Raw genomic sequence first — 24,926 nt, 5'->3', positions numbered from 1 at the left:
GGACTTACCTGCCTCTCCGGTCCTGCTCCATGGCTGCTCCCGCGACGCTTCCTCCTCGGACAGCTTCCCGGGCAGCGAGTACCACGGCTACCCGGTCGGCGTCTTCACCGCATGGCCGACCACGTGGCAAACAGGTACCGTGTGTTCAAAACTTAATATCGCACGTTACATTTGTAACATGCTCTTATAACCTCCGGTGACCTCTTCATGCAGGACACGCCTCCTCCTCTCCATATTTAAACCTGGACTTCCTCTTCTGGGTCACCCTTGGTTGGTGTATTTTTTCTACTTGCTTGTGCATTTGATTGTGACTGACTGCTCTGGTTTGACTTGGCTTGTTGACCTCGTTCCTGTCTCTATGATTCGGCTCCTAATTCCTGCTCGTCTGGTATTGATTTGGCTTGTTGACCTCGTCTCTGGATTCTGATTCGGCTTATCCTGATTACCTGTCTGACCCAGTTCTCTGACTTTCTGGTTCCTGTTTGGCCTGGCTCACTCCGCCATCCGGGGTCCTACCTCACCATACCATTACACTATGACACCCAGACACACACACCAGGACAGGCTCTGCCACACCAACACCCAAACACACACCAGGACAGGCTCTGCCACACCGACACCCAAACACACATACACCAGGACAGACTCTGCCACACTGACACCCAGACACACACACACACACACCAGGAAAGGCTTTACCACACCGACACCAAAACACACACACCAGGACAGGCTGTGCCACACAGACACCCAAATACACACCAGTACAGGCTCTGGGGGATCTTCCTTGGGTCAGGCCTAGGGCAGGAGCCAAGGGAAATACATGACTGCTTAGAAGCCATTCAAAGAGTCTCGGGCAGGACTGGGCCTTTATCTTAATTTTAAGAGATAAGATACATTTTTGGTTCTCAGACTTTTAGCGCCTTGGGGTATGGGGCAGATTTGCAGGTCATGGAGGTGAATGGACAGCCTACCGGGATTGGCTACTGAAATTATATTATTATGAAGGTTTAACTTATTTAGAAAGTTCTTATTTCTGACATTGACAGTTTACAGCCCCCAATGTATTAATTAAAGTAATTTTAGTAGTGTTAGTGTGTGTCAATGTTGGGTTACACTAGCACATTTCTGCCCCAAGAGTCTTAGTCTTCGGGGTGAAATTTCCTATAAATACAGTAAGAGAGAGCAACGAACACCTACACGCGGCTTGAAGACGTTGTTCGGGGTCAGTCTGTGAGTACTTCTATTTTCTTTTTTTTTAATGTATAATATAATTTGTATATAAAAGATGAGAAGGAAGAGGTACTTTGATGTTTAATTGGAAACATCCCTGCGTACATATAGAATCATCATGAATTTTTTTGGAAATCTCCATTTCGGCAACATGCCTTGTCTCGTGTAATAATTTTTTAATGATGCCTAACCTCCTAGATAAATTGTACCGCGTAATTCTCCATTAAAATGTGTACTGAGTAATATTTATTATTTAGGGCTGTTAAAATGATAAAAATTATCGGGAGAGACTAAGGTACCTTACTATGACCAGCATGGAGGAGAGAAGAGAGAGAGGGGGGATAGGAGAGAAACATTTAAATACATAAAGGGATTTAACAAAGTACAGAAGAGAAGTTTATTTCAGAGGAGGAGAAAAGTTACAACAAACGACCAGAATCTAACACTAGAGGGTCAGAGGCTGAGATGGAATGTATGAAGTTTATTCTCACTTTTACTTTTTCTGCTGTAAAAACCTTCAACTTTCAAGTATAGCCTTATATCTATTCCTTCGCTATATTAACCTCTACAATTTCTGCTGTGTGGCTGTTCCATTTATCCTCCACCTTCTCAGTGAAGAAGTACTTACATATAAATCCAGTGACCCTCCTGCTTTAAGCCCGGGAAAATATAATTCCCTTCTGCACTTTAACTCCAGTTTTGTATTTACATTTTTGTACCCATCCTTTCTCGGATGTCTCTCTACAGTCAATACATGATGAGATTGTTTAGTCTTTTAGTATGTTTTCAATAACTTTTATGTAAGCCGTGCCTCATTTTAGTCGCCTTTTGCTGGACTCTCTCCAGCTTTCTGGAGGTGAGATCTACATGAGATATATATTATATTTAAACCCTTCCACAATTAGCATAGAACAGGGGCGTCCAAGTTTTTTCTGCAGTGGGCCACTTCATCAGAATTGTATCCGTGCGAGGGCCGCACTCATTTTTCACTGAGAGAAAATATGGCCTTTAATAAAATATGCAGATTAAAATAAAGTAAATGACACAAAACCTTTACTTTTCCTCTCACTCACTTCTGGGATTTCTGGGCCTACAAATTCAGGATTCTGGATAAGTAAAAATAAAATAATTCTATTTATTTTAGCGATGCACTAAAATGAAAATTCTGGACCAAAACCAAAAATTCAGGGTTCACTTCAGGGAAACTGAAAGTGACCCCCCCCCCCCACTTTTAATAAAAGTAAGTTACACACCAAAATTGTACAAAAAATTATATATTATGATTGTTAACAGCAATCTCAGGCATACCCAGATTCCAGCATGTACTGGTTGGCTGGGCATTGTATTTTTTGTCCAATTTTAGTGTGTAACCACACTTTTATTAAAAGTAACACACCACAATTGGACAAAAAAAATCAACAATATGACTTGGCATGATAGGAGTGTGATTGCTAACAGCAAACACACTCTTTTTATACCCAGGCAACCAGTAAATGCTGGAACCTAGGCATGATGAGACTGTGATTGCTGTTAGCAGATTGCTGTTAGCTATCACACTCCTATCATCCCAAGTCAGCCAGTACATGCTGGTACAGGGTGGCTGTAAGTGCAGACCCCATACTGCTGGCAGCATCAATACACAAGGGGGGCAGCTAGCCAGGTTTCAGCATGTACTGGCTGACTTGGCATGATAGGAGTGTGATTGCTAACAGCAAACACACTCTTTTTATACCCAGGCAACCAGTAAATGCTGGAACCTAGGCATGATGGGACTGTGATTGCTGTTAGAAGATTGCTGTTAGCAATCACACTCCTATCATCCCAAGTCAGCCAGTACATGCTGGTACAGGGTGGCTGTAAGTGCAGACCCCATACTGCTGGCAGCATCAATACACAAGGGGGGCAGCTAGCCAGGTTTCAGCATGTACTGGCTGACTTGGCATGATAGGAGTGGGATTGTTAACAGCAATCACAGTCCCATCATGCCTAGGTTCCAGCACTTACACATCCATGCTATCACACACACAAATTCATTCATTCACAGATTCATTCCCTCAATCAGGTATACTCATTCAAACAACCTCCTCCACCCCTTACCTGCACTACAGCTCTCTCAATGCCGATCACAGACTTCAGCAGGGGGCGCGGCCTCCCTCGTTCTCCCCACAGAGGAGGCAGGACTGGAGCAGAGAATAGACCCTCCCACAAGTAAGCAGCAGGGCTCTTGTGATCCTGGCTGCCGATCTCACACGGGCCGCACCTCGAGGTCCCCCTGGCATAGAAGCATAGAACCTGCCGGCAGATCGGCCCCATTCGCCCCCCTGTATAGTCGCCCGCTTCTCCTGCTCTAAAGACCCAAACCTTAATCAGTCGTTGGTCTCGTCTTAGATTCAGGAGCCGTATGTCTATCCCATGCATGTTTAAATCCCCTTACTGTATTAGCCTCAACCTGCTGGAAGGCTGCTCCACTTATCTACCACCCTCTTGGTAAAGTAACAGTGCCTTAGATTATCTCTAAACCTCTAATTTTAGATAATAGGTGCGGAATATTAAATGCCCTCATATTCCTGAGGTCTTAAAAAAATACAGACCAGACAAGTGTTGACATTAAGAAATCAGTGTTTAGGCTGAGTGGAATGAATCATATAAATATGGCCACTTGATTCAGATATGAGCTTTGTGGGTTATATATATATTTAAAAAAATGATCCTCGTGCAAAGTTTGAAAAGTGGTCTTGTCGCCATAGCAACCATTGAAATAGTCCGCTTAGCCAGAACATAGCATTAGTTACTATAGTGATAAAATTACATTTCAAACTTTCCCCCAAAATCATCTTTTATAGACAATCCCTTATACCTCCAAATTACCAGACAATAAATATTTCTTGGTTTTAACCTTTTTTTTTATTTTCTTTCCCAGGACTATTTCTTTTCGTCCAATGGCTAACAATTCTGATGTTGTTGTGTTTGAGCTTATTGGCTTTCCAGGCCTCCCTCCCAATTACCATATCTTGGTCTCCATCATATTGTTCTTAGTCTACATGGTGTCTCTGGTTGCAAACTCTGCTGTCATCGGGATCGTAACGTGGAAGAAGACATTACAGCATCCCATGTATATCATCATCGCCAACCTGGCTCTTTCCGATTTGCTGTTCGACACCATAACGTTGCCGAAAATTATCGCCAAGTACTGGTTTGGTGAGGGATCCATAAGTTTTGTCGGGTGCATGTTCCAGCTGTTCTGCGTCCATTACTTGGGCGCCCTTGATTCCTTCATCATCATGCTAATGGCTTTCGATCGTTACGTTGCCATTTGCAAACCATTGAGATATTCTTCGATAATCACCAATAGATTGACCGTGTGTACATGCTTCGCCCTCTGGATACTTGCCTCCATCTACGGTTCAATCAACGCTACCTGGCATTCCCAGTTTCCATATTGTAATTCGAGAAAAATCAACAATTGTTTCTGCGTCAACATGGCTGTCATGATCCTGACCTGCGGAGACATTCGTTTACTCCGGGAGACGTCATTCAATGTCGCCATGGTTAGTCTTCTCTTGCCGATGTCCCTCATTATACTTTCTTACATAGTCATCATCGCAACAATCGCTTCGTCCTCTCGGGATAACAAGTGGCAGAAAGCGTTTTATACCTGTACCACTCATTTATTCATCATCGCCATGTACTACGGCCCTCGGGTGTTCATATACGCATCATATCAGTTCAACCTAGTCTTTAGTCTGGACATGAGTGTTTTAATTCTTTGTCTCTACACATATATACCGCACATGGCCAACCCCATTATATACTGTCTGAGGAACCGTGAAATTAGGCAGATCATTGGGAAGACGTTGACGACGAGTTTGCATTCTCAAAAATGAACAGATGAAGGACCATCGCCTCAACCCTACAGTAGCATGAGGAGTTCTTTTTTGCAGCTTTTTAAAGTTCTTTTAGTAGAATTGTGGGGCATTCCTTGCCTGAAATGTCAACACTAACAGTTGCATCAATCAATGTAGTAGAGATCCTGCAGGGGTCTCTGCGCTGGGGTCTCTGATGATCCCCTGACGCCGATCACGCACAGAAGCGGGGGGGGGCTTTCAATTTTTTCCGTCAACTTTTTATATATTGTTATATAAATTATATAAACAAAAAGAGCTCCACCCTTCAGGATATGAAATTCCCTTTGCCATGCAGGGGTTAAACATATACGCTGTTTTTGTTGAGTATTGCGAATATATTTGCATTTCAGAGTTACCTTTGTTGAACTACGACTCAAGAATATAAAATTTCAAGTTCTTTTATCCAGATTGAGTTGGTCCTCAGTCTAAAAGGACCATAATAGGCACTGTTTATGCTAAAAGTGTGCAATTTAATGTATTACATCATATTGGCCATTTTCTATATGATGTAATAATACATCCTATGGGCTTTTAGAGGTTAAAAAATACAAATATAAAAAAAAAACATGATGTATTTTCATAATCTGGAGACTCAGTTAAACAAATTTGGGTGAATTTTTCTACAGTTGGGTTCAACGTAAAAAAAAATTCTGAACGAATGGAAGCGTTTTTGAAAAACAAAATGCGTAAAATTAAGTAGGCAGAGACTGCATGACAATTGTCCAGATGGTTCCAGTGAGTTACCCCGAGTTATCTGCTTTCTACTGGGGATAATTTGAACCGGTCAAGTGCTTTGATCGCTATTACAATTACAGACCAGCATACACAATTTTAAGTAAATATTTTTTAGCAATCATTGAGTTAAAAATTCCCCTGCTGAATGTTGAAAAAAATCAATGTTTAACGATGTCCTTGGTGATTATCAAAAGCGACAAGGTAACCTTATGTAATTAGCGCAATAGGCAACACATCTTCCAGTAATTATCCAGAATGAGTCTGTTAAGGTGTCGTTACAAAAAGCGCAGTTAATCCCAAAGGAAAGTCATCTGGAGCTGACACGGAGAAATTATCTCGGAAAGCAAACCTAGTATTTATAGGGAAGTTAAAAAAAAAATAGAACCTACTGGGTTGGGGTGTGGGGTCAGAATTCAGAGTGTGTATGTATGTATGTATGTATGTTTGTGTGTGTGTGTAAGAGAGAACATATGCATGTATGAAGGGAAGTGAATGCACGGTGTGTGTATACATCATGTGTATGAATATGTTCCTGTAGTATATTCAGGGGGTAAATGGGGCATTTTGCTACTTTCTTGATGCGGTGCAGTTTATATTGTTGCCATCATTGCACAGCAGGAATCCAGTACATGTTGTGCTGAGTGATGTGGGGGCCCAGATGGGGCCACTTGATGCATGAAGTCCCTCTTCTGCAGCAGAGATACAGAGAGACTTCAGTGCTGGAGAATGATCAGTGATGGCAGACTGAGCTTCCTGTCATGTGATGGGATCTGCCAGTAAGGATTTCCTTTTGTAGTCACATGCTACAATCATGACTGAGGCAGCGCCAATGGCGCCCTCTTTTGCCCCCCCCCTCAAATGAAGAAAAACACCATAGTCATTTTAACAATGCTTTATTATAAAGTCGCCTTCCACACCATGACACAGATATAAAATAACTTTATTATAATACAAAATATTTGAAAAGACATGAAAACATGAAACAACATGGCAATGCACGTGCCGCAGCGCATGACCCACTTGTAAACACGTGCAAGCCCTGAAATATAACTATAAAGTGTTAATTGTTGAAACAACCACTTGATAACCGTAAACTACACCGAACCAGCTGGCACAGGCGTAAAACTGTAACACTGTAGAGACCACCGGCATCCCTTGTCACGACTGGAGTCAGAAAAGGTGGGGGGGGAGACAGGGGAGGGCTGGCAGCCAAAGGCCTGGGGGGCAAGTGTAGTCAAGTGGCTCATTGCACCACAGAATCAGCCCATCTTTTCCTGAGTAATCAGTTGTTACAGGGTCACCGTACCCAAGGCTGTTTACCCCTGTTTGAGGGCTGAGGAATCACCAGTCAGTCCCTCATACGGATAGCACTCAGCTATCCACGGATCAGCCAGACCACCATTCATAGTAAAACAAGAAGAACTCTTTATTGCAAAACAAAACAAACTTATATAGATCCTTAATTCAATGAACACAAAACACAGACCCCAATCCCATCACCCACATCCCATCACAAATCCCATCAGTATACAGGGGATGTATCAGGTGAGGGGATTAAGGGATACAATGGGTTCCCCCACCTGTGTTATCCCCCCTGTAGTGAGGGTGCCGCCTGGGCAGACAGGGCTGTGCTGGCTGATTAAGAGCCCCAGCCAGATTACAGGAGTGTCTCTTTGAAGGCTGGAGCTGAAGCCACATCAGTCTCTGGGCCGGTTACATAATAAAAACACAATATAAAATATTACCCGTTTTCTCTCGGGATAAGTAAAAATTACATAGTTCAAGTATACATAGTTTATTCCTACAGAAAGTAAAGTGCCAGGAAACAGATGACTAAATACACACACACACACACACACACACACCAGTATGGGCATAGGAACCCCTAAATATCTGGGGGTAGCATTTTTCCCTCTCAGATACCCCTCTTCTTTTTCCCCATCAGATACCTCTTTCCTCACTATCCCCTACTCCACTTTCTCCCCATCTGTTTTGCAAATAAGTACAAAAATATATCACTTGAAACACTGGTAAAAATAATGTACATTCAATATATTAAAAAACAGCTAATCTTTGTAACAAAAGCATTTTTTTAACTATTGAAAAACTGGACAATAGGCATTTCCATGGGCCTCACTCCACGCTCCCTAGCATGCAATCACTCCCTCCGCTCCCACACCAAAAAATATCTGCCACACTGACTGCAGATTAGGGGAAGACTGCGAGAATCAGTGCTGTCTTCCCTCCTTCTGACTGTGACTTTGAGAGACCCTCTCCCCTGTAATCATCACCAGCAGGCCCGGACTGGGACAAAAAATAGGCCCGGGCATTTAAGACTGAGCAGCCCATTTTTATTTATTTATTTTATTTATTTATTGTTAAAGCCCACCCTTCATGTACCATTCTTGCATTTCCCCAAATCACTTAAACATTCATGATAGACACAAACACTTACTCATTCACACAAATCATTAACACATATTCATTAATGCAGTCTCACAAATCATTCAAGCAATTCATCCACACATGAATTCATTAATTCTCATACGCATTCACACAATTCATCCACACATTTATTAATTCATTCTCGTACGCATTCACACTACCCCCTCTCCCCATCTACCCCTCCCCTTCTTTAACATGGAGGATGTTAAATAAAGTTAAACCCCCCCCCCCCCGATGTTTTAATTTAAGCCTTGTGCGGCCACACACCCCTAAGGCCGGCCCTGGTGGGTGCTGCCCGGCCTCCTAGAGTGGCGGACCCGGTCGCAGTTGCTGCGGGCTTAAGGGGCAGGTGCTGACTGGGCCTATTTTAAGTTAGGGGCCTGGAGCTGCAGCTCCATCAGCCCCTATGTCAATCTGGCCCTGGGAATGCCCGGTGTGCCCGATGGCCAGTCCGGGCCTGATCACCAGAGTCCCTTTGTCCCTCATTCACTTGGACTGGCCGGCCCACCGCGGGCTTTTGCCCCGCATTAAAGAGGGCCCTGACGCGGCCAAATCGGCCGCGCGGCCGATTTAATGTAGATTAAAGGCACGTTGTCAGGGACCACTGCCACCTGTACCCAATATGAACTGAGGGCATTATGGCGTCGCTTGAAGTGACGTCCTCTCCCCTGGTTGGAGGATCTGTAGAAGACATTACTGCAAGCACCACCATCCGGCCCTCAGTTGACCCTTTCGGTGACGTCCTCAGCAAGTTCACGTCGGGTTACGGGCTATATCCATGGAGATGCGGACAAAGAAAGAAGATAGCAGATTTAACATAGAAGGGAGAAGATAGAAGATGGAGAAAATGATGTGGAAGAGGAAGTGGTCGGCAGAGAAGGTAGGGAAGAGAGAAAGTGAATGCGGAGCCACAAATTTCAGTCAAAAATTCTGAGTTTTTTGCTTTGTTTTTATCCATTTCATGGGGGGTCTGGCCTCGTTTTTACAAAAATTCAGAATATTTGCAATTCAGACAAATTCAAATGCACAAACCTAACGATTACTAAATAAACCCCAAAAGATGAAATATTCAAGTTTTAGATCTGTAGGGTAGTGTCTCAGGGGCAGGGCCTAACAATGTATTTAGGCTGTGATCCTGCACCCACACAGGGCACCAAACAGCACGCTCCTCTAGGGTATTAACCCCTTCAATCCCAGGGGTTTTTGGTACCTCAAAGCCCAGAGCAATTTTGCCATTTTTGGGGTATGTCGGTTTAGCGATGATTCTCTTTTCCTGTGAATAGTGTACCCATGTAAACTATATATTGTTTTTTCAAGGAGAGATAGAGCTTTCGTTTGATACCATAGTTGGATGATTAGCTGAAAATTTAGAATGAGAAATTTAGTAAAAACTAGAGAAGATTAGAAAAATAAACTAATTTTTTTTTACATTTTCCCTCTGAATCCTCACAAAATTAGGTAAAGTGATGGAAAATCCCCTCCAAGTTTATCAATTCAGCTGTCCTGATTTCAGAAATACCTAATTTATATAGATTTTCCAGACTTTCCCAGCACCAGGGAGCATACTATTAGGTGTACAATTTTGTATAATTTTTATGCCTATGGCTTAACGGGTTTGGGGGTTGTGAACGGGGCAGGAGGGTTATACTGGCTAGATGTTATGCTAGGGCAATGGGATGTAAGGTTTGTTTAAGAATTTTTTTTATTATCTTTTTTTATATATTTTTTTTTATTTTAATTTTTTTTACATTTTTTATATATTTTTTTTTAAACAGTAATGGTTAGAGGTCCTCCTAGGGACCTCCTGAACATACCAGTGATGTCACAGTGACATCACAGCTCATATTATAATTTTTTTTAGTATTATTTATATTATTATTTTAATGATTTTTTTAATATTATTTTTAAATGGACTAACGTTTTTTTTTTTTCTGCTTTTCTGTTACAGGCCGGGAGGGGGAGTGAGAGAGATGGTTTCTCACTCCCCTCCCCGCGATCCCCCTGCACCGATCACACTGTGATCTCTATGCAGGTCCTCACAGACCTGCATAGAGATACCTCCCCCGGGTTAGCCCCCCCATATTAAATTTTTTTACAAAAGATCATGGCATTTGTTAGATCTTTGTTAGATCAGGTTTGATCAACTGTTTTTTTCGTTAGATCTACTCTAAAATAGGCAATATTAACAATCTTTTTCAGGGGGGGCTAACCCGTAGCCAGCCCCCCCTCAACAAAAATTTCAACAAAATGTTACTGATTATGATAGCTCTGCGTTAGATCAGGTTTGATCAGACAAAATTTTTGTTAGATCTAGTCTAATTACTGAGATATTGCATATTTAATGAGGGGGGGCTGGCCCCCCCTCAACTGAAATTTGGATTTTTGTTTATGGATCTTGGTAGATATTCGTTAGATCAGGTTAGATCAACTGTTTTTTTTGTTAGATCTACCACGCAGGAGGCGGTATTCACAATCCTATTTTGTGTGCGGGGGATGGGTATACATACGGTCTGACCCCCCCTCAACTGAAATTTGGATTTTTTTTAATGGATCTTGGTAGATATTCGTTAGATCAGGTTAGATCAACTGTTTTTTTCATTAGATCTACCACGCAGGAGGCGGTATTCACAATCCTATTTTGTGTGCGGGGGATGGGTACACATAGGGTCTGGCCCCCCCTCAACTGAAATTTGGATTTTTTTTAATGGATCTTGGTAGATATTCGTTAGATCAGGTTAGATCAACAGTTTTTCTCGTTAGATCTACCACGCAGGAGGCGGTATTCACAATCCTATTTTGTGTGCGGGTAATGGGTATACATAGGGTCTGGCCCCCCCTCAACTGAAATTTGGATTTTTTTTAATGGATCTTGGTAGATATTCGTTAGATCAGGTTAGATCAACAGTTTTTTTCGTTAGATCTACCACGCAGGAGGCGGTATTCACAATCCTATTTTGTGTGCGGGGGATGGGTATACATACAGTCTGGCCCTCCCCTCAACTGAAATTTGGAATTTTTTTTATGGATCTTGGTAGATATTCGTTAGATCAGGTTAGATCAACTGTTTTTTTCGTTAGATCTACCATGCAGGAGGCGGTATTCACAATCCTATTTTGTGTGCGGGGGATGGGTACACATAGGGTCTGGCCCCCCCTCAACTGAAATTTGGATTTTTTTTAATGGATCTTGGTAGATATTCGTTAGATCAGGTTAGATCAACAGTTTTTCTCGTTAGATCTACCACGCAGGAGGCGGTATTCACAATCCTATTTTGTGTGCGGGTAATGGGTATACATAGGGTCTGGCCCCCCCTCAACTGAAATTTGGATTTTTTTTAATGGATCTTGGTAGATATTCGTTAGATCAGGTTAGATCAACTGGTTTTTTTGTTAGATCTACCACGCAGGAGGCGGTATTCACAATCCTATTTTGTGTGCGGGGGATGGGTACACATAGGGTCTGGCCCCCCCTCAACTGAAATTTGGATTTTTTTTAATGGATCTTGGTAGATATTCGTTAGATCAGGTTAGATCAACAGTTTTTTTCGTTAGATCTACCACGCAGGAGGCGGTATTCACAATCCTATTTTGTGTGCGGGGGATGGGTATACATACGGTCTGGCCCCCCCTCAACTGAAATTTGGATTTTTTTTTATGGATCTTGGTAGATATTCGTTAGATCAGGTTAGATCAACTGTTTTTTTCGTTAGATCTACCACGCAGGAGGCGGTATTCACAATCCTATTTTGTGTGCGGGGGATGGGTACACATAGGGTCTGGCCCCCCCTCAACTGAAATTTGGATTTTTTTTAATGGATCTTGGTAGATATTCGTTAGATCAGGTTAGATCAACAGTTTTTCTCGTTAGATCTACCACGCAGGAGGCGGTATTCACAATCCTATTTTGTGTGCGGGTAATGGGTATACATAGGGTCTGGCCCCCCCTCAACTGAAATTTGGATTTTTTTTAATGGATCTTGGTAGATATTCGTTAGATCAGGTTAGATCAACTGGTTTTTTTGTTAGATCTACCACGCAGGAGGCGGTATTCACAATCCTATTTTGTGTGCGGGGGATGGGTACACATACGGTCTGGCCCCCCCTCAACTGAAATTTGGATTTTTTTTAATGGATCTTGGTAGATATTCGTTAGATCAGGTTAGATCAACAGTTTTTTTCGTTAGATCTACCACGCATGACATATGCTGACCTCAGCCAGGTTAGTTCACCAATATTAAAGCAACTGTATCACCTAAACATTGCTTATACTGTGAATGCAGAGAATAAAAAAATATTGAAAGTTATCTATACATTGTGTTAGGCAAACTGCAAGAAAATGCCTAAATTCAGAGAAAAATGTGTTTTAAATGTGTCTGTGGAGTCTGTTATTTATGACATCACCTCATACCTTCCAACATCTCGGCAAATTGGGACGCTGGCGCGCATGTGCATTGCTGCCATCACTCTTCCTAAACTGTGAAGATCAGAGTGTCAGCGTTACCGCGCATGCGCGCTAGTGCTGTCACTGAAGCTGGCAGTGTTACTGCGCATGCGTACAATGCTGAGCATGTCCAGTAGTCGTTTTCTGGTGACCCAGGCACCAGAGAAGACGATCAGGACCCGCAGGATTCTGAATCCCGAATTCCATGGAACAGAGGTAGAGCTCAGCGGGACAGAGCCTCCAAATCGTGACTGTACTGCATTAATCGAGACAGTTGAGAGGTATGCACCTGTGGCTTGATGTGCAAATGAACAGGCATGGATATGTAAAATCAAAAGAAGAGTAGATAGATCTAACGAAAAAAACTGTTGATCTAACCTGATCTAACGAATATCTACCAAAATCCATAAAAAAAAAAATCCAAATTTCAGTTGAGGGGGGGCCAGACCGTATGTGTACCCATCCCCCGCACACAAAATAGAATTGTGAATACCGCCTCCTGCGTGGTAGATCTAACGAAAAAAACAGTTGATCTAACCTGATCTAACGAATATCTACCAAGATCCATTAAAAAAAATCCAAATTTCAGTTGAGGGAGGGCCAGACCCTATGTATACCCATTACCCGCACACAAAATAGGATTGTGAATACCGCCTCCTGCGTGGTAGATCTAACGAGAAAAACTGTTGATCTAACCTGATCTAACGAATATCTACCAAGATCCATTAACAATCCAAATTTCAGTTGAGGGGGGCCAGCCCCCCCTCATTAAATATGCAAGATCTCAGTAATTAGACTAGATCTAACAAAAATTTTGTCTGATCAAACCTGATCTAACGTAGAGCTATCATAATCAGTAACATTTTGTTGAAATTTTTGTTGAGGGGGGGCTGGCTACGGGTTAGCCCCCCCTGAAAAAGATTGTTAATATTGCCTATTTTAGAGTAGATCTAACGAAAAAAACAGTTGATCAAACCTGATCTAACAAAGATCTAACAAATGCCATGATCTTTTGTAAAAAAAATTAATATGGGGGGGCTAACCCGGGGGAGGTCATAGAGATCGCAGCGGCTTCTGCTGTCAGTGGGGAGTCCAGGCTGTCAAACGACAGCCTGGTCTCCCGTGCAGCGGCAGGGATGTGTCCCTGACGCTGCACGAAGTGCTGGACGTACCGGGACGTCCATAGGGGTTTCTTTGTGGGCGTTTTTTGGACGTCCCGGTACGTCTATAGGGGATTGAAGGGGTTAAAGCCACAGTCTCGGTGAGGTAATCAACCACCATTTATTTGTAATCCACGTATTCAGATTTTAACAGGATTATACAGAACACAATTTCCTTATAAACAAAAGCCTAGCTCGTCTGAGCACTTACTAACATAGAAGTCCCTCACTACTCAGGGTCTAAACTAAACAAAACGTAATCTCACCAACCTTTTTGATAGTCTTTTTTGTACATAGCAAGCCTTGTTGGTTTCAAACAAAACTCTCCTCTGTCCAACAGGTAAGACAAGCCCTGGATACTAAGAGGAAGGGCTGCATGACTGGGCCTATATTAACTATGAGCTTGCTGGCCAGTCTGGGGTCATCTAGGGGACATCCTATGGGGTCCCACATTCTTGTGGGTGGGGTTTTGTGTGGCTATTTAGGGACCGTTTTCCCGCCACTTCTCAGGAAAACTTTTATCCTGTGAGATAAACCTGAGATTTTCCCGCCCTCCCTCCCTAAAAAAACTGAAAAAACAAACAAACAAAAAAAAAAAACAACAAATTTTTGCCTGTTTATCTGTCTGTTATATGTATGGCAGAATTTCTGAGATAGGTATGCTGAATTTTACAAAATGGTTGTTATACCAACATTCATGTTTCATTTAATTTCTCCACGGGTTCAGTCCCTGGGGGAATTTGAGGGGTAGGGTGTTCCGACCCAACGGTCTCCGTTTGGAATTTGGCGGGATATCCCTACAAAATGTTATTGGTTATTTACATGTTATTGATGCATAACCTATCTCTTGTTTTGAATGTATTTTCTTGCACTTGTCACAGCAATAAAGCGCTGTGGCCTTCATTTTTCCAACGACCTCATTTCTCCTGTGTTATTATTTATTTATGTTTTGCGGTATGTTAATATATAGTGCCCAAGTCAAGGCTTTATTGCAGTCAGTGCAGCTAATTACTTGCAGCTGACCAGTGCATTGGAGTCAGCCTGAACTCCTGGCCTGGATCCTGTGTCAGTCCAGGTGCATGTAAACTGCGGGGTGGAGCAACAGCCCGCCCTACTCTCCGTATGCGCCACACCAGGGGCCCATATAGAAACATATTATAATCTGGCGCAACACACACTCCCACTGGGGCTTTATATCATTCAAAACCCTGCAAAATCGAGGGTGAATGTAGACGCCATCCACAACAACACCCTGCACCTTGTTACAAGGCTTAGACTACTACCAGGCCTGGGGAGGCAGATCCAGGGCTGAGGCCGTCCTCCTGCCTGTGGGGCAAATCGCCCTCTTGTCTACATTACTTTACCCCACATGCACTGCTTTAAAATCACAGGGCATATCGCATACCAGGGCTCCGCTGCAAGGACGGTGGCTGCAGAGCACCTAGGAGTATGGGGCAGATTGGCAGGTCTTTGAGGTGAATGGTAGCCAAGTGGATTGGCTACTAAAATTATAATATTATGAAGGTTTAACTTACTTAGAAAGTTCTTATTTCTGACCTTGACAGTTTTCAGCTCCCAATGCATTAATGAAAGTAGTTTTAATAGTGCTAGTGTGTGTCAACGTTGGGTTACACTAGCACATTTCTGCCCCGGAAGACTTTGTCTCGGGGCGAAATTTCCTATAAATACAGTAAGAGAGAGCAACGAACACCTAAACGCGGCTTGAAGACGTTGTTCGGGGTCAGTCTGTGAGTACTTCTATTTTCTGTGTTTTATGTATAATATATTTGTTTATAAAACAGTTTAGAAATATAAAAGAAGAGAATTTGATGTTTAATGGGAAACGTCCCGGCGTAAATATAGAATCATCATGATTTTTTTGGGGAAATCTCCATTTTGGCAATATGCCTTGTCTCATGTAATAATTTTTTCATGATGCCTAACCTCCTAGATCAGAATAAATAAGTCGTACCGCGTAATTCTCCATTAGAATGTGTACTGAGTAATATTTAATATGGTTTTATTATTTTGTAAACCGTTCACTTTTTCACAGTGCAGAGAAGGGCTGTTAAAATGAAAAAAAAAATGATCGGGAGAGACCTTAATGACCAGCATGGAGGAGAGAAGAGAGAGACGGGTTAGGAGATAAACATTTAAATACATAAAGGGATTTAATAAAGTACAGGAGGGAAGTTAATTTCAAAGGAGGAGAAAAGTTACAACAAGAGACCGGAATCTAACACTAGAGGATCAGAGGCTGAGATGAAATGTATTAAGTTTATTCTCACTTTTACTTTTTCTGCCGTAAAAACCTTCAGCTTTCAAGTATAGCTTTATATCTATTCCTTGTACGCTTAAATCCCTCGCTATATTAACCTCTACCATTTCTGCTGCGTGGCTGTTCCATTTATCCTCCACCTTCTCAGTGAAGAAGTACTTACATATAAATCCAATGACCCCCCACCTTGTTTTAAGCCCGGGAAAATATAATTCCCTTCTGCACTTTGATTAACTCCAGTTCTGTATTTACATTTTTGTACCCATCCTTTCTCGGATGTCTCTCTACAGTCAATACATGATGACATTGTTTAGTCTTTTAGTATGTTTTTAATAACTTTTATGTAAGCCGTGCCCCATTTTAGTTGCCTTTTGCTGGACTCTCTCCAGCGTTCTGGAGGTGAGATCTACATGAGATATATATTATATTTAAACCCTTCCACAATTAGCATAGAAGCATAGAACCTGTCGGCAGATAGGCCCCATTCAGCCCCCCGTATAGTCGGCCGCTTCTCCTGCTCTAAGGACCCAAACCTTAATCAGTCGTTGGTCTCCTCTTAGATTCAGGAGCCGTATGTCTATCCCATGCATGTTTAAATCCCCTCACTGTATTAGCCTCTACCACTTCTGCTGGGAGGCTGTTTCACTTATCTACCACCCTCTCGTTAAAGTAAAAGTGCCTTACATTATGTCTAAGCCTCTAACCCTCTCATTTTAGATAATGGGTGCGGAATATTAAACGCCCTCATATTCCTGAGGTCTTAAAAAAATACAGGCCAGATAAGTGTTCAAAAAATAAATCAGTGTTCAGACTGAGTGGAATCAATCATATAAATATGGCCACTTGATTCAGACATGAACTCTGTGGGTTATATATATTTAAAAAAAATATCCTTGTGCAAAGTTTGAAAAGTGGTCGCCATAGCAACCAATGGAATATTCCGCTTAGCTAGTACATAGCATTAGATACTATAGTGTATTTCCCCCAAAATCATCTTTTTTTTTTTAAATTCAATATTTCTTTTATTAGGGTAAATTTTCCAGATACATATAATAAGTAATTCAATTTAGACATAAAAACATCGTATATAACAACATAAACAGAGAAGGAAAAAAAAGAGGAAACATGCATATATGTACATATATTACATAAAATAACAGATATGCCAATTTACAATTTGGGTAAAATGCCTACTATGATTATATATTTATACTAAGAGGAACAAAAAAAAAGACAGAGAATCAGGAAAGGAGAAAAGGAAAGACAATCGGAGAATGGTGATTTATGAGGACTGGATCCAAAAACCGATTAATCTTTTATAAACATATTGAATCTGTGAAATATCTTATACACCCGCCTAAACTCTCTTTCTTGTCTTTCCCCCAAAATCCTCTTTTATACACAATCCCTTATACCTCCGAATTACCAGACAATAAAAATTTCTTTGTTTTAACCTAATTTTTATTTTTTTCCCCAGGATTATTTATTTTCGTCCAATGGCTAATAATTCTGATGTTGTTGTGTTTGAGCTTATTGGCTTTCCAGGCCTCCCTCCCAATTACCATATCTTGGTCTCCACCATTTTGTTCTTAGTCTACATGGTGTCTCTGGTTGCAAACTCTGCTGTCATCGGGATCGTAATGTGGAAGAAGACATTACAGCATCCCATGTATATCATCATCGCCAACCTGGCTCTTTCCGATTTGCTGTTCGACACCATAACGTTGCCGAAAATTATCGCCAAGTACTGGTTTGGCGAGGGATCCATAAGTTTTGCCGGGGGCATGTTCCAGCTGTTCTGCGTCCATTACTTGGGCGCCCTTGATTCTTTCATCATCATGCTAATGGCTTTCGATCGTTATGTTGCCATTTGCAAACCATTGAGATATTCTTCGATAATCACCAATAGATTGACCGTGTGTACATGCTTCGTCCTCTGGATACTTGCCTCCATCTACTCTTTAATCAACGCTACCTGGCATTCCCAGTTTCCACATTGTCATTCGAGAAAAATCAACAATTGTTTCTGCGTCAACGTGGCCGTCATGATCCTGACCTGCGAAGACACTCGTTTACTCCGGGTGACATCATTCAATGTCGCCATGGTTAGTCTTCTCTTGCCGATGTCCCTCATTATACTTTCTTACATAGTCATCATCGCGACAATCGCTTCGTCCTCTCAGGAAAACAACTGGCAGAAAGCGTTTTATACCTGTACCACTCATTTATTCATCATCGCCATGTACTACGGCCCTCCGGTGTTCATATACGCATCATATCAGTTCAACCTAGTCTTAAGTCTGGACATGAGTGTTTAAATTCTTTGTCTCTACACATATATACCGCACATGGCCAACCCCATTATATACTGTCTGAGGAACCGTGAAATTAGGCAGATCATTGGGAAGACATTGACGATGAGTCTGCATTCTCAAAAATGAACACGTGATGAAGAACCATCGCCTCGACCCTGTAGTAGCATGCGCTGGCTGAGGATTTTTGTTTCCATGATATTTCTTTAAAAGCTTTATTACCCCTTGCAGCTTTTTAAAGTTCTAGTAGAATTTCGGGGCATTCCTTCCTTAAAATGTCAACACTATCAGTTGCATCAATCAATGTAGTAGAGACCCTGCAGGGTCTCTGAGGATCCGATTGCACACAGAAGAGGGGAAAAAAAAAAAAAAATATTATAAAAGAAGTTAATATTTTTTTTTTATTTCAATTATTAAATAATGACATAGACCTCTTATGATATCATTGTGACATCTTGTGACATCCCCATGTGCTACAAAGGCCTCACTAGAATCACTAGTCACTTTGCACCGCTCTCTGATGAGAAAAAAAAACATGGGAAAAAATATATAAATAACAAAGCATTTGGCTCCCCAATACATTAAAAAAACCTATGCATGTGGGGTGTAGCCAGGTATGTTGCGCACATATCCAATAAAGCAAATCACAAGCAAAATTGTCAAAAAAGCTTTTTTTTTCACCACCTTTTTATATATTAGTGGTAATATAAATGTAAAATAAAAAAAAAAAAATAAAAGCTCCACTCTTCAGGTTATGAAATCCCCTTTACCATGCAGGGGTTAAACATATACGCTGTTTTTGTTGAGTATTGCGAATATATATTTGCATTTCAGATATTTTTTATGACTTACAAATAAAATCGTTACAGAGTTACCTTTGTTGAAATAAGACTCAAGAATATAAAATTTCAAGTTCTTTTTAGCTTTAAGCTGCAGAAGTTGAAATTCATTTTTAATTTTACATTTATTTTATTTTGGATTTTTTTTTAACTGCACCATTACAAAAAAGTTGAAAAAATTGCAAAATAAAATAAATGTAAAATTAAAAATTAATTTCACTGCAGATCTCACGTGTATCAGCTATGTATTACATCATAGTGGCCACCAAGACCATTTTCTATATGATGTAATAACACATCCTATGGGCTTTTAGAGGTTAAAAAATACAAATATACAAAAAAGTAATTTAATAAAATTCATAGCTTTTTAAGTGTTACATATTCTTGTCAGATAAAAAAAAAACCTTGATGTATTTTCCTAATCTGGAGACTCAGTTGAACAAATTTGGGAGGATTTTTCTACAGTTGGGTTCCACGTGAAAAAAAAATCCTGAACAAATTGAAGCGTTTGTGAAAAAAAATCACATGTTTAACGATGTCCTTGGTGATTATCAAATGCGACAAGGTAACGTTATGTAATTAGCGCAATAGGCAACACATCTTCCAGTAATTATGCAGAATGAGTCTGTTAAGGTGTCGTTACAAAAAGCGAATTTAATCCAAAGGAAAGTCATCTGGAGCCGACACGGAGAAATTATCTCGAAAAGCAAACTTCTGTAGTTGTTTAGTCAGAAAATTATTTATAGGGAAGTTAAAAAAATAGAACCTACTGGGTTGGGATGTGGGGTCAGAATTCAGGGGAGCCAGAAATTGTACCCATTGTGGTATGTATAGATGTGTATGTATGTATGTTTGTGTGTGTGTCTAAGAGAGAACATATGCACGTATGAAGTGAAGTGAATGCACAGTGTGTGAGGGGTAGTCTGTGTATACATCATGTGTGTGAATATGTTTCTGTAGTATTTTCAGGGGCGGATTAACAGCGGGGTAAATGGGGCATTTTGCTACTTTCTTGATGCAGTGCAATTTATATTGTTGCCATCATTGCACGGCAGGAATCCAGTACATGTTGTGCTGAGTGATGTGGGGGCCCAGATGGGGCCACTTGATGCAGGAAGTCCCTATTCTGCAGCAGAGATACAGAGACTTCAGTGCTGGAGAATGATCAGTGATGGCAGACTGAGCTTCCTATCATGTGATGGGATCTGCCAGTAAGGATTTCCTTTTATAGTCACATGCTACAATCATGACTGAGGTAGCGCCAATGTGGCGCCCTCTTTTGCCCCCCTCAAAAAAAGACACAAAACACCATAGTCATTTTAACCCCTTAAGGACAGTGGGCGGTCCCTAAACCCATTGAAAACAATGCATTTTGAGCCCGCACATGTACAGGCTTTGTCATTAAGGGGTTAACAATGCTTTATTATAAAGTCGCCTTCCACACCGTGACACAGATATAAAATAATTTTATTATTAAACAAAATACAATATTTGAAAACACATGAAAACATGAAACAATATGGCAGTGCACGTGCCGCACCACATGACCCACTTATAAGCACGTGCAAGCCCTGAAATATAACTATAAAGTGTTAATTGTTGAAACAACCACCTGATAACCGTAAACTACGCTGAAGCAGCTGGCACAGGCGTAAAACTGTAACACTGTAGAGACCACCGGCGTCTAATGCACGGCAGCCCTTTTTGTAGCAGACCCCGTCTGGCCAAAACTTTACTGGTGATTTTTAAGACGCTTTATTGTACACTTTCTGTTTTAACTCCAGAAATTCACCGTAAGATCTGAACAAAATACAAATAATATGCATTAATGACTTGTCCATAAACGCTATCTATCTTTTGCCTTATTATTAATACATAGTGAAAAATATACAGCCCTTAGGCCTTTTCAGGGGTTTGCTAAACAAACTAATCAACCTTATATATGAGAATGGAGTCTGATAACTCTTGATAATGTGCTGTCTCTCTTGTTAATTACTGCTGTGACCAGTATGACTCAGCATATCCCAAGACCCTTTCCTTCTGAGTAACAGTCCTACCCCAAACACCTTCCCCCTGCAACATGGACAGTGTAAACCTTATCCACATTTAAAAATTACAAAAATTATCAGAACATGCATACAACAAATTATAACATAAATTACAGTTAAGCCTGTTACACTTGTCACGACTGGATTCACCAAGGCACAAGCCCAAGGAGTGTCCTGCACCTAAAGGAGGTTAACCCTTGCTCTATGCCAGCCCAAGAACCAACCGCAAGTACCAGAAAATTACCAGAAAAAAGGGGCGGGAAATCAGCCCATCTTTTCCTGATTTTCTAAAGCATAATTATGTAATGTGATGGGATTGGGAGTAATCAGTACACAAAAAAAGTGTTTTCTCTCGGGATAAGTAAAAACTAGATAGTTCAATGTACTCCTACAGAAAGTAAAGTGCCAGGAAACAGATGACTCCCCCTAAAAATCTGCGGGGGAGCATTTTTCACTATCAGATTCCCCCCTTGTTTTTCCCCATCAGATACCTCTTTCCTCACTATCCCCTACTCCACTTTCTCCCCATCTTTTTTGCAAACAAGTAGAATAATATATCACTTGAAACACTGGTAAAAATAATGTACATTAACTATATTAAAAAAACAGTGGCCCATCACTCAAGGGGGCGGAGTCACATGGAACAAGGCACTGGGCGGCAAGGTGCAGGCACGTCGGCTGCTTAATGATTTTAAAGCGGCCAGCATGTCTTACCGCCGTTTTAAAACTCGCAGCCGCATTGGTTGCAATGGCATCTCGGTGTTCCAGCCCGGCATTAAAAAGGGCCCAGACGCAGCCGAATCGGCCACTTAAATGGGCGGCCGCGTGGCCGTTTAATGTAGATTCAAGGCACGTTGTCAGGGACCACTGCCACCTGTACACAATATGAACTGAGGCATTACGGCGGTGCTTGAAGTGACGCTCTCTCCCCTGGTTAGAGGATCTGTAGAGGACATTACTGCAAGCACCACCATCCGGCCCTCAGTTGGCCCTTTCGGTGACATCCTCAGTTCACGTCGGGTTACGGGCTATATCCACGGAGATGCGGACAAAGAAAGAAGATAGCAGATTCAAGATAGAAGGGAGAAGATAGAAGATGAAGGAGAAAAAGAGGTGGAAGAGGAAGTGGTCGGCAGAGAAGGCAGAGATGAGAGAAAGTGAATGCAAGTGTGAGAGAGTGAATGCGGAGCCACAAATTTCAGTCGAAAATTCTATTTTTTGTTTTATCCATTTCATGGGGGGTCGGGTCTCGTTTTTACAAAAATTCGGAACATTTGCAATTTGGACGAATTTGAATGCACAAAGAATGATTACTAAATAAACTGAATATTCAAGTTTTAGATTTGTAGGGTAGCGTCTCAAAGGCAGAGATGTATTTAGGCCTAGACTTGGACAAGGCCTCGGGAGGCAGATCCAGGGCTGAGGCCGTCCTCCTGCCTGTGGGGCAAATCGCCCTCTTGTCTACATTACTTTACCCCCATGCACAGCTTTAAAAGGTGCTTCATGCATTTAAATCATAGGGCATATCATATACCTGGGCTCCGCCGCGAGGATGGTGCCTGTAGAGGGGCAGCTGGGGGCTCTTCCTTGGGTCAGGCCTAGGGCAGAAGCCAAGGGAAATACATCACTGCTTAGAAGCCATTGAAAGAGTCTCAGGCAGCACAGGCCCTTTATCTTAATTTTAAGAGATAAGATGCATTTTTGGTTCTCAGACTTTCAGCGCCTTGGGGTATGGGGCAGATTGGCAGGTGTTAGAGGTGAATGGACAGCCTACCGGGATTGGCTACTAAAATGATAATATTATGAAGGTTTAACTTATTTAGAAAGTTCTTATTTCTGACATTGACAGTTTACAGCCCCCAATGTATTAATTAAAGTAATTTTAATAGTGTTAGTGTGTGTCAATGTTGGGTTACACTAGCACATTTCTGCCCCGGGAGACTTTGTCTTCGGGGTGAAATTTCCTATAAATACAGTAAGAGAGAGCAACGAACACCTACACGCGGCTTGAAGACGTTGTTCGGGGTCAGTCTGTGAGTACTTCTATTTTCTTTTTTTTAATGTATAATATAAGTTGTATATAAAAGATGAGAAGGAAGAGGTACTTTGATGTTTAATGGGAAACGTCCCGGCGTACATAAAGAATCATCATGAATTTGTTTTGGAAATCTCCATTTTGGCAACATGCCTTGTCTCATATAATAATTTTTTTATGATGCCTAACCTCCTAGATCAGAATAAATAAGTCGTACCGCGTAATTCTCCATTAGAATGTGTACTGAGTAATATTTAATATGGTTTTATTATTTAGTAAACCGTTCACTTTTTCACAGTGCAGAGAAGGGCTGTTAAAATGAAAAACAAAATAATCGGGAGAGACCTTAATGACCAGCATGGAGGAGAGAAGAGAGAGAGGGGACAGGATAGAAACATTTAAATACATAAAGGGACTTAATAAAGTACAGGAGGGAAGTTTATTTCAAAGGAGGAGAAAAGTTACAACAAGAGACCGGAATCTAACACTAGAGGATCAGAGGCTGAGATGAAATGTATTACGTTTATTCTCACTTTTACTTTTTCTGCTGTAAAAACCTTAAGCTTTCAAGTATAGCCTTATATCTATTCCTTGTACGCCTAAATTCTTCGCTATAATAATCTCTACCATTTCTGCTGGGTGGCTGTTCCATTTATCCTCCACCTTCTAATTGAAGAAGTACTTACATATAAATCCAATTACCCCCCCTTGTTTTAAGCCCAGGAAAATATAATTCCCTTCTGCACTTTGATTAACTCCAGTTCTGTATTTACATTTTTGTACCCTATCCTTTCTCGGATGTCTCTCTACAGTCAATACAGATTGTTTAGTCTTTTAGTATGTTTTTAATAACTTTTATGTAAGCCGTGTCCCATTTTAGACGCCTTTTGCTGGACTCTCTCCAGCGTTCTGGAGGTGAGATCTACATGAGACATATACTATATTTAAACCCTTCCACAATTAGCATAGAAGCATAGAACCTGCCGGCAGATAGGCCCCATTCGCCCCCCCGTATAGTCGGCCGCTTCTCCTGCTCTAAAGACCCAAACCTTAATCAGTTGTTGGTCTCGTCTTAGATTCAGGAGCCATATGTCTATCCCATGCATATTTAAATCCCCTCACTGTATTAGCCTCTACCACTTCTGATGGGAGGCTGTTCCACTTATCTACCACCCTCTCATTAAAATAAAAGTGCCTTACATTATGTCTAAGCCTCTAGCCCTCTTATGTTAGATAATGGGTGCAGAATATTAAACAACCTCATATTCCTGAGGTCTTAAAAAAATACAGGCCAGACAAATGTTAAAAAAAGAAATCCGTGTTCAGACTGAGTGGAATGAATCATATAAATATGGCCACTTGATTCGAATATGAGCTTTGTGGGTTATATATATATATTTTAAAAAATTATCCTTCTGTTTGAAAAGTGGTCGCCATAGTAACCAATGGAATAGTCCGCTTAGCTAGAACATAGCATTAGATACTATGGTGATAAA

The 24,926-nt window shown here is 41.3% G+C and overlaps 1 protein-coding gene and 1 pseudogene across 1 annotated transcript; both read left to right on the top strand.

Moving 5' to 3' along the window:
* The first annotated feature begins 4,172 nt into the window (after positions 1-4,172).
* LOC149281234 (olfactory receptor 1E16-like) lies at positions 4,173-5,117 on the top strand. Its single transcript, XM_089499575.1, has one exon. The coding sequence runs from the start codon at positions 4,173-4,175 to the stop codon at positions 5,115-5,117; it is 945 nt and encodes a 314-aa protein (XP_089355701.1).
* Positions 5,118-17,692: 12,575 nt separating this feature from the next.
* On the top strand, positions 17,693-18,637 carry LOC149281233 (olfactory receptor 1E16-like; annotated as a pseudogene).
* Positions 18,638-24,926: the final 6,289 nt, after the last annotated feature.

This window comes from Sceloporus occidentalis, unplaced genomic scaffold, assembly GCF_023333645.1.
Source record: "Sceloporus occidentalis isolate IW3139 unplaced genomic scaffold, rSceOcc1.0.p SCAF_137, whole genome shotgun sequence".
Taxonomy (NCBI): Eukaryota; Metazoa; Chordata; class Lepidosauria; order Squamata; family Phrynosomatidae; genus Sceloporus; species Sceloporus occidentalis.
This window is presented reverse-complemented; position numbering and strand designations above follow the sequence as displayed.